This window comes from Etheostoma cragini, chromosome 22 (genome assembly GCF_013103735.1).
Source record: "Etheostoma cragini isolate CJK2018 chromosome 22, CSU_Ecrag_1.0, whole genome shotgun sequence".
NCBI lineage: Eukaryota > Metazoa > Chordata > Actinopteri > Perciformes > Percidae > Etheostoma > Etheostoma cragini.
The window spans coordinates 188,363-199,633 of record NC_048428.1 but is presented as its reverse complement, the minus strand read 5'-3'; the positions used below and the strand labels follow the sequence as shown (position 1 = coordinate 199,633).

Sequence of the window (11,271 nt, the reverse complement as noted above, 5' to 3'; positions counted from 1 at the left end):
CCCCTAATACTGTATCTGGAGTCTCTTTATATAGACCTTAGTGGTCCCCTAATACTGTATCTGAAGTCTCTTTATATACCCTTAGTGGTCCCCTAATACTGTATCTGAAGTCTCTTATATATGCCTTAGGGGGATCGTTTTTGGGGGGCCCAGGGACTTGCAATTTGCTACAACCCATTACAAGACATCTATTAATATTTTTGTGCACTGTCCCTGTTCAAATAAATAAATTACAATTAAAGTTAGAACTGCAGTGCCTGAAAGGACTGCATGGAAGGTACACTTCTGTGCTCATAATAAACAGAACATAGTTTGTCTAATTCATTGAACATTCAGTGTTTGAACCAGCGTTTCTCTTTTCTCTGCTTCGAGGTGGACATGGAGGCATTCCTGACTCTAACAGATGGTGACCTGCGGGAGCTGGGCATTAAAACGGACGGACCCAGACAACAGATCTTGGCCGCCATATCAGAGCTCAATGCTGGAAAGGTGCGTTTGGTTGAACATATATCATGCATCGCCACGGAAACCGTTGCTTCAAGTAAGGGCTGCACGATATGAGGAAAATATCGCGATAACAGCATTACTTTCCATAAATAAACAGATATTAAAGTGAACTCAGTTCTGCCTTTCTGCTGCTTTCAGTATTCTACTAAAATACAACTAATTGCGTGTTGATTTTAAAACAAACCAAAGGAAACCACTTCTAACATTCTTTCATTGAACAAATTGAATTGGCACCACAGTTTCATTTAAATGCAGCAATCTGCTGATATTTTCTTTCTACTGACACTAAAAGACTCTGAGTGCCTTTCCAGATGTGTGTATTGCACCAGGTGATGTTGCGGTGACTCTTAAAAAAAAGCAACATATTGTGCAACCCTACTTCAAATGGTGTGTTTCCAGGGATCTCTAGGCTTAGGTTTAGTCTAACCCAACATGATATCATAAAAACTTGCAGTGATTGGTAGAATCACTTTGAACAAGGAAGGAAATTGCTGAAGGGAACAACTAACAGTGGATACCAGAGAATGGTTTATAATGACCGTTGGTCGGTTGTCTTCAGGGCCGAGAAAGGCAGATCCTTCAAGAGACCATCCATAACTTCCAGTCTTCCTTTGATAGCAGCGCCAGTAACCCCCGACAGCCGGGCGAACCACGCTGTGAGTGTCAAACAACCGAGCTAAGAGCTCTTCTAGGGAAATTGTAGCAGTAGTACATGCAAAGACAACATTATAATCTGCCTCTCTCCCTCGCTCTCTCTCTCTCCCTCCACCTTTCATCATCAGCACCCACGGGTTGGATGAGACACCAGGTCCGTTCCTCCAACAAAAGGTAACGCAGCAGCCCTGAAGCCCAGCAGGGAGTGCACCAAAGGTACTTAAAATAAGAGTAAAATGTCGTGGACCTCTAGCCAAGGCATGAATAATATGGATGCCGGTGTCCCAGACAACTTGGGGCGTTAACACAAGAGGATGCTGCAGCAAAAAAAACAACCAGACCCTGATTTTCTGCCTCCAGGCACAAACTGCATCAAAGTATTTGTCTTATGGATCCTAAAACAGGGGGGGTGTGACAGGGCTGGCTGAGTCCAGTGCCCTGCTGCTATTTGACAAAACCCACGGTGTGTGACAAGTGATATTGTTTTTGCCATTGTGATACGATTACCTCATCTACTGCTAACGCAGGTCATGGGGGACACAGATACACAGCTGAGGGAGAGGGAGATTTTCATTTTTATCTGAAAAGAATGTGAGAAGTACAGCATAATGTATTGTAAAGTAAGTCGGGAGAACAGAAGAGAGAGATCCTGAGTATAACAATAAAATACAATTAAACAGACACTAGCCAGTAATACTGTGAAAAAGACTTTTAAATGTAATGACTCAAAAAGGAAAGAATATGAGGGGAAAGGGACATGTCAGTCTCTTGGACTGCTTTTATGTGTTTTGTTTATGGGCCGCTATGTAAAAGACTGCTCTCATGAATAAATAAACATGATAATGATGCTATATATATATATATATATATATATATATATATATATATATATATATATATATATATATTTATATATATATATATATATATATGTGATATATATTTATATATTCTTTTTTTTTTTTTTTACTTTTTGAGGTGAGAGGACATTGGCAAAAAACCTTTTGGGAGCATTTTATGAGCAGTATAAATTAGGAGGGGCATTGAGCAATCTGGCTCCATCACTAATATCGTCAACATATCATTCCTTAATATTAGGCACTTATAAAACATTACCACTTAAATCCAAGAGATGTGTTAGTTAAATATGAGATAACACTGATCCCATATCCTGTTTAGCCAGGCACTGTGTGCGGGTAAGATGAATAAACATGTTGTGTATGCTTTCAAAATGGAATCTGGATGATGAATTGAATCGCTAGACACAGAAATAAAACCAAAAATGAAATGCAACATAAATACAAACTCTATTCATTGGTGCTCACGTTTAATAGTTGGAAACAAGGTTTTAGTTCCAGCTTTGCTTGTGTAAAAACGTCTACACAAAACCAAATCAAATGTGATGTGGACCCATCTTCCTTCCACAAGATGGCAGTGACCTTCTCTGGATGCACTGCATTACCCAGCTGGAATCTACCGGCGTGTTCTGGGACTCCCTGAATGAGGTCTTGTCTTCAGCCATAGTAGTCACGTTAAAGCTAGACTATGTAACCTTTGAATAAGGAAATATTACGTTGTGGTGTTACAAATGGAAAGTGGAATTCATCAGTGATAAAACTCAACCTCACTTATTTGAGGAAATGTGGTATTTCAATCAGGAGAGACATGTTTGCATATGTGCAAATAAGATTTATTGTACAGCTCAAATAAAATGTGCAAAGTCTTTGGCGATTAGACTCAATCGCTATACGAGTCTTTCATATATGTATATAGGGGTAAGAACAACCAGACCCCCCGATGGAATCTAAACACCGGGGGTGGCGACGAAGGGGACCAGACCGAAGGAGGCTCCGACCGGTCAGCTGGAGTAGAGGACTGGAGGTGGAAGGAGGGGGTGGAGGGTTGCACTCTTTGCCTACGACAGCTGATAGCAAAGGGAGAAACAGATTCAAAGCAGGGTTGTGATGCTGTGATTGGCCCTTGCAATTCGTGTATGATTCTGATTGGTTTAGCAGGAAGGTGACTGCCTCCAACAGCTGATTCTAGTTAGGTTTGATTGATTAAGAGTGAGCCCTTCCTGAAAGGATTTACACTGAGTTCCATTTCAATTAGGAAAGAATAGTGCGGATATACAACAGTTATACACAGCATGATAAAATCTACAGTTATTATGATAACAGCTGAATTGATTTAGGAGAGCACTGATTAATAGATAAGAATTTAGTGGAAGCTTCTGTAGCCTTACCTGGTCTGGTATGACCCGAAGTTTATGTTAGCTAATGTTAGCTAGGGTAAACTTTAGGTGTATACCCCTGTAACTGACATTACAGAGTCAGTTTTCCAACTTGGGGACTCTTTCATACTCATGCTACTGTAACATTATGTTTTAGCTTTTACCATTATGCCATAATTTCCTTCCAACCCGGTTGTGGCCATTTCTTTTTGCTCGCAGGTTTCTCGATAGAGCCCCCCCACACACACACAGCTTCAGAATAGATATTTGGCAGATCCTATGTTTTCCTGTGTCTGACTCCTCCCTCGGTCAGTCTGCCGTTTTCTCTTTGTCAACGCTTTTCTAGCTTTCTGCTTCTTTTTTGTTAGCCCATCCATGATGATAGCGTGAAAAACTCCTTCGCTACCTTGTTAGCCGGTTCCTGAATGGGTGCACGTGTGCAGTGCCGTGAAACAATTTGTTACATCACGAGACCTGATATCACACAATCCTTCAAGACACTTTTCAACTAAAAAAAACCATTCCGATGACTCCTAAGCTTTTCAGTTAGGGTAAACTAAGCCAAAAAAACTGCATAGTTCTACTTTCAAACCCCCACAGGTGTAGCCGTTTATTTCAGAAGTAGCTGTCTACTAGCTCAAAAGACGTTAAAGACCCCTCCAGGCATGTTTAAGACAGATACAACTTCATCATTTGTATCTGATAAGGTTTTAGTATTACTGACGCTTGTTGAAACTAGGGCTGTATGTGTGAAGGAGGTTAGGAAAATTCCACTTACAATACCAATTTTACTTAGATATATGAATTAGAGAACAGAGAACACATGCTGTAAATTGTACAAGCAAGATGCAATATTGAATATTTTTGATAAAGCGCCAGGTCAATGTTTACATTAAGAATCCCAAAACAGGTTTGTGGTGGGTTATACATCCATGGTGGTAAGGTGTATATTAAAATTTAGATTTCTGTATTTCAATATTAATCAATATCAGAACACTCAAATAAATTGTAGCAGTGATTTAAACCCAGTTGAATCTATAAATATGCAAATATTTTCTTGATTTGGAAACAACGTCTTCTTTCTACAAAATCTGTTCTTGGTGTATCTGGCTGGAGGTTTCTACATCACAGTTTATAATGCCACATAATAACGTTCGTACATACACAGTGAAGCTCAAACATCCAAGAAAGGTACAACAAGTTTATCATGTTTTTGGGTGTGTAGATACACATGTTTAGCAGAGACACCATTGTCCATGTTGGCATGTGAGCAAGATCAGCTGAAAGACATGTTGATTTAGTGCTTCAAACCACTTTCACCAAAGTTTAGAAACATAGAGCATCCTCAAACAGGACCGAATAGGATCCCACTGGCGTTGGTTGAAATCATTACCGATGACCTGGATATAGACTGGCCCGACAGGCAGGCGACAGGGTTCCTGTCAAGTTTAATGAAAAGCATCACTCAGTGTAGGAAAGCTTTCCTCTCCAGGGCTGTGGAAGACTGTTCACAATTAGAAAAATACATTTGGAATATTTTAACATTGCTGTGGCATGTGGGTAGCAAATGGAGTGACTCATTCATTTTCCTCCCAATTGATTTCATTCACATACGGTTTTGATTGGATTGAATAACATGTAATGATAGTGTTTGTAGCTGTCAGTACAGTAGTCATGCAGTAGTGAAGAACAACACACATCGGTCATGGTGCATTATGGAGGTCATAAAATCAAAGATGTAGAAACTGATTCAGAAAGATTCTCCATTAATAGATAATAGAAATTTGACTAGAATTAAAAAAGGGATATTTGACAAAATTCACAAATGTGCTGCACCTTAGTGGTCTCTAATACTGTATCTGAAGTCTCTTTTATATAGACCTTAGTGGTCCCTAATACTGTATCTGAAGTCTCTTTTATATAGACCTTAGTGGTCCCCTAATACTGTATCTATTCAATTCAATTCAATTTTATTTATAGTATCAATTCATAACAAGAGTTATCTCAAGACATTTTACAGATAGAACACACTGCAGAATTTACAAGGACCCAACAGTTCTAGTAGTCTCCTCCAGAGCAAGCAACAGTGCGATCTTAAGTCTCTTTCCAAACTTCAGCCGTGGTGCAGAATTTCAGCCACTAGAGCCAGTCCCACAATGAGCTTTCCTTAGTATGTGTCATTTCTGTAGCTGTAGCTTTTGAGGAGGAGAGAGGGGAGGCAAGGTGGATGGTGGAGGTGTGGCCTTGACCAACTGTCATTGTGCTTGTTTGGAAGCCATGATGTCTCTCTCTCATGGGTGGGCCAAATTTTCTGGGCAACAAAGCAGAGAAAGGGGAGGTAACCTTTCCCCTCATGACCTCATAAGGAGCAAGATTCCAGAATGGCCCATCTGAGCATCATTTTCTAAAAGGCATGGGACCTTTAAGATCCTTTACCCAATGTCAGCTAAGAAAGTATTGCAGCAGGAAACATTATCCTAGTACAAGGTTGATTATGGGAATTGACTGATTGATTTTCCTTGGAAACAAGTCAACTTTCCCCCAATGTATTTCATGTTCTGTTAAGAAAAACTAGAACAACATTTTAAGAGGCCATCCTCAAAATACTGAAAAAACCGAGGGGCTGCGTTTTTTCACACCCACTAACTGGTTGAGGGAGTGTGAATTCATTCTCTACTCCACCATATCTTAACTATATCATTGTTCTGAATGTCGGGTACAGCCCCTTTTAAGTACTAACCTAATGGATTGTGGTGGAGCTGTGCTCGGCCAGGTGTGTCCGTTTGGGATTGGGGTGACAGTGGTGACACATTTTGCCTAAATTGCCAACTATAGTGGATTATCCGAGCATTCGGTAGTCTTCTCCAAAAGCTTGGGTGCCATTACCATCAAATTCACTCTGTGGCCATTGGCCTCTGGCTGTACAAGCCAGTGCGGTTTTTCAGATGTGCATCACGTAGGGCAATGGTTTTACTACAGTGTGTGTGTGTGTGTGTGTGTGTGTGTGCGTGTGTATGTGTGGGGGTGTGTGTGTGTGTGTGTGTGTGTGTGTGTGTCTGGTGATGCTCGGTCTCTCAGACTCTGTGATTTAGTGGGTACCAGGGATTTTTGCAGGATTGACACATCCATCCAACTTTTTCAAATTTAATTATTCTAATTAAAGCTAAAGTACATCCAGTAATGTGGGGAGAGGTTGTCGGTTTAATCCCCAGACCGACAGGATAAAATCTGGCTGAGGAAAATGACAGAGCAGCGCTGGTCCCTCTCTCATCATCACCACTGAGGTGCCTTTGAGCAAGGCCCTTAACCCCCAACCGCTCCAGTGGAGCTGCTCAGTGGCATCAGATGAGACTGTGGTTGTACTGGGCAGATTCCAGGTATGAATGTGGATCTGTGTGAATGTGATCAGGTGGACTTACCTGGATAAATGTAGATAAATAAAAGTTAAAAATAATAATAACCAGCTTGCCCAACTATGATGGCCTTGCATATTGTGTGTCCAAACAAACAGTGGCTGCCTGATTTTACATTCCACTGTCAACAGTCATCCTCGCAAAAGGGACTCATTTGCTCCGAGGATTTCCCAGCATCCCGGGTGTTTCGCAACGCTGTGGCCCTTTCGCCATCCCTCTGTCCCCCCCTCTCTTTTTCGGTGTACTACATACTTACACACACAGATAGAAACAGATCCACAGAAACAGGATGGAGCGGATCGTAGAGAGCCTAGAAGAAAGTCAACATCCATTCGACCCTTCTTCTGAACATAAAATGACCTTTGGAAAAATCCAAATCCAAATGTCAACAAAAGATTATCCAGTAACACAATTTTCTCTCTTAAACCGATTGACACAGGGACTAACACGTGACAGGAAAGCACGAGTGTAAAATGTAACCCTCATTTGCTCAAAACAACTGCACAATCTTAGATGTCGCTGTAAGATAGAATGCGATGAGAAAATTACTGATATGATCAGAAAAACCTATGGAATATTGATTTGATGACACTTCTTATCTCATGTATTTTTGAATTCACACCTCATTCCACATCATCCAGAGTGTAAATGAGTGTCCTTGGGTTTCATGAAATGCACTACATAAATAAAAGTTATTATTAATATTACCATAGAAGGGGTATCACAGTCCTATCACACAGTGAAAGTTGTGGCACATTATGATTTCTTTGAAGATAGGTGCGCACTTAATTCCTAACAATATTCAGCTGTTCATTAGACTTAAATATTGAAAGTCTTTTCAGTGATTCGTTATGAGCTAATCCATATCTTTGCTATAGGACTAATATACTAAGGAGCAGTTACATTACATTACATGTTATTTAGCTGAGTCTTTTATCCATAGTGACTAATAACTTCTATACTGTTCTGCTCATGAGTATAGGAACCCATGCTTAAGTTGACTAAAAAAAAGAATAAAAAAAACATCTTTTAGAAATTGATCTTTATGCCTTAATTGAAGAATTTCGAAAAATTCAACCTTTTAACAACACCAATTTATTTGTGAATGAATAATTTTCTGCATTCCTACCTTTTGTAATAGTTTCACTCAGTCTGTCAACTTTATTGTCTCATTGCATCCTTGATTTCAGTTTCATAGTCTTATGTGAGCAAAACGAATCTCCACATTGTCCCCCAAAATAAATCCAATCTGTCCAAATGGGGTATGTGTGTTCCAGCATTTGTGAAAGTAAGTAGATTGAAACTGTTGTTTCGGTATGATGGAGAGTGTGTGTCTGTGTATGTGTGCGTGTGCTGACCTCACAAGACCTCTAGAGCTGCTTCATGTCCATTTACTATTTTCTGCTGTCATGGATTACACTCTGGCTCTACAAATCCTGACAACAGCATTCCTGCTTTGCAGCAGTGTTTATGGGACTATAAACTGTCCTGATGCCTCTGAGTCCGGGGTCATCTGTGGGTGAGCTCATCACCTCCGTTGGCCCGACCAGTGTTAGGAAATGGGCAAAAATGTTGACATCATATTTCCTTTTAGAGGTTTTTAGAGTATTCAGATCCTTTACTTACCAATACCACACTGTAAAAAATACCCTGTCATGGATTGATGCAAACTGAAAATGGTACTTAACTAAAAGTATGTTAGTTTATTTTGCTAAATGTACTTAAAGTATTAAAGGTGGGTGCATGGATAGTGCCTGGTAGCATACGCACTTAGGGGTGTGACGAGACGCTCACTCCACTCCACGAGACACATCACGAGATTGGGTTCACGAGAACGAGACGAGATTTTTAAATTTTTTTTTAAGAAATCCTCGATGAAATATATGAATGGAAAATAGTTTTTTTATTCAACTGAAAAATCACAAAATGCTAAACAATTTAGGTGCATTTTGAAATCAACTATTAATGATGAATGTTATTTAACTTTTTTTTTTTACTATTTTATTGAATTATATGCAGTAAAATGTTGCCACACAAATGATTTAAAAGTGGCAGGGGGATCTTCAATAGTAATTTCACGCTCCATCACGCTGACATCACATCGCCTCACGAGACAACTTTTCACCTCGACGAGAAATCTCGGCACGTTTTAATCTTGCGAGATGTATGGGTTAATACGCACCCATACACAGTATAGAGGTTTAGTTCAGTCCTCGATGCAGCTGCATGTCATCCCCCCCTCTCTCCCCCTTCATGTCTTCAGCTGTATCTATATAAATAAAGGCCCAAAATGAGCAAACATTTTTAAAGGTATAAGTAATCAATGGAGAAAAATCCTCACATTTTAGAAACCTAGAAACTGGACTTGTACGCCGTGATATTGTTAGGTAGTTTAATTTATAATAAAACAGCAATTTCATAAGCTCCATGCGTTTTGTGTGCAAAAACCTTAATGTGTGAAATAGCTAGTAACTAAAGTTGTCAGATGAATGGAGTACAGTAAAAGTTACTATAGTTCTCTCTGAAGTTCTCTCTGAAATGTGGCAGAGGAGAAGTAGAAAGTGGCATGAAAAAACAAAACTCAGGTAAAGTCCAGGTACCTAAGTACAGTACTAGTGTAAATGTACTTAGTTACAATCCCCCACTGATAACAAGGTTGCTGATGTACATCCACGTAGTTGTGCGCGTGTTTGCTGTACTTTGTGTTAGTTATGTTTGAAGTTGTCTTTCCAATATCGACCGTCCTATCAATTATGGATGTCCATTAGAATCAGACTTGTCATGTCACAGCTCAGCAAGTCCCTTGAAATCCCATGCTGATGCTGACACAGACATCATAATCAATGAAAGCCACACTAGAGCAGCTGGCAGATGGCTTCCAGTATGTCCTATTTGGCTATGTGGTCACTATTCTAAAATGTGTGTTAAACCACACACGCACACCAACACACCTGCTGCGAGCACACACAGTGGCCGCAGACATGCACTCACATACACACAGGCTCGCGTGCGAAGGTCCCTCCCAGTAGAGTTGGCAGGGCTTTAAGCCTATAGGCTAATCGGGAAGGCCGCTCGGGGACTGCTGCCAGCGGATTTGCATTGATACTAAAGCTCCCTGTAGCTTTGGCTGCTGCCACTGACCGTGCTCACAGGACATTAGGACTTTTTCACATTCCCACCTCCACCTGTCACAGCAAATGACCCCTGATGGACGCAGTACTTAGAAATAATCTAATTTAAAATAAATCATCTATCTTTATACAGTACCAGACACACTTCACAATTCAAAGGAATGAGAAAGTGTGTCCAAACTTATGACTGGTACTCTATATAATGAATTGTTGTTTTATGTTATGTACGGATGTTTGGAATATTGTTTCTTTTAACCCTTGTGTGTTCTGAGAATGAGCCCACAGTGAGGATCATGTGGCAGGAGCAAAAAATGCTCAAAAAGTGGCTTTGGTTTTCACAGGTGTAAGATAAGAAACAACTTTAAAATTGGCACATATACAGTATGTAAAACTGCAATGCTGAAAATGTTCAGAACTGAATTTAATCTAGATAGATAGATAGATAGAGAGTTTATTCATCCCAAAGGAAATTTTAGGCATTTAGTAGATACAACATAATGACGGACAAACAGTGCACTTTGGTTCAAATGCCTACAGCTGATTTGTCAAAAACATTTCTTTTTTATTCAGTGTGATGTGTAGCTCAGTCCAGCTCACGGCGATTTGAGAACAGCAGATGACCAACACAGAAACAATTGCTAATAAAGCTGCGAGCTGCGATTCCAAGCTCAAACCTTGAACGTTGGTCATTCCGCCTCCTCTAATTGTAAATTTAAAGGTCCCCCCACGTCCAGTTATTTTACATTTAAAGGGCCCCCCACGTCCAGTTATTGTACATTTACAGGGCCCCCCACATACAGTTATTGTGCATTTAAAGGGCCCCCCACGTCCAGTTATTGTGCATTTAAAGGGCCCCCCACATACAGTTATTATGCATTTAAAGGGCCCCCCACGTCCAGTTATTGTACATTAAAGGGCCCCCCACATACAGTTTGTGTACATTTAAAGGGCCCCCCACGTCCAGTTATTGTGCATTTAAAGGGCCGCCCACGTCCAGTTATTGTACATTTAAAGGGCACCCCACGTCCAGTTATTGTGCATTTAAAGGGCCCCCCACATCCAGTTATTGTACATTTAAAGGGCACCCCACGTCCAGTTATTGTGCATTTAAAGGGCCCCCCACATCCAGTTATTGTGCATTTAAAGGGCCCCCCACGTCCAGTTATTGTGCATTTAAAGGGCCCCCCACGTACAGTTATTGTGCATTTAAAGGGCCCCCAAGTGGTCAGTTTGAATGTGACTTACAGTGTATGTGTGAGGTCATTATGTAGACACTTCCTGCAGGTTTTGTCTTGATTGGACAAACATTTAGTCATGTATAGCATGATTTGCG

At 40.4% G+C, this 11,271-nt stretch overlaps 1 protein-coding gene across 1 annotated transcript in view; it reads left to right on the top strand.

The window, feature by feature from the left end:
• LOC117938037 (ankyrin repeat and SAM domain-containing protein 6-like) overlaps positions 1 to 1,930 on the top strand; it is an 11,967-nt gene extending 10,037 nt beyond the window's left edge. Inside the window, exons 16-18 of the mRNA XM_034862361.1 lie at positions 373 to 489; positions 1,067 to 1,163; positions 1,290 to 1,930. Of these exons, the coding sequence (XP_034718252.1) occupies positions 373 to 489; positions 1,067 to 1,163; positions 1,290 to 1,339 (264 nt within the window). The 3' untranslated portion in view covers positions 1,340 to 1,930. The remainder of the gene's footprint in view (positions 1 to 372; positions 490 to 1,066; positions 1,164 to 1,289) is intronic.
• The last annotated feature ends 9,341 nt before the right edge of the window (positions 1,931 to 11,271 follow it).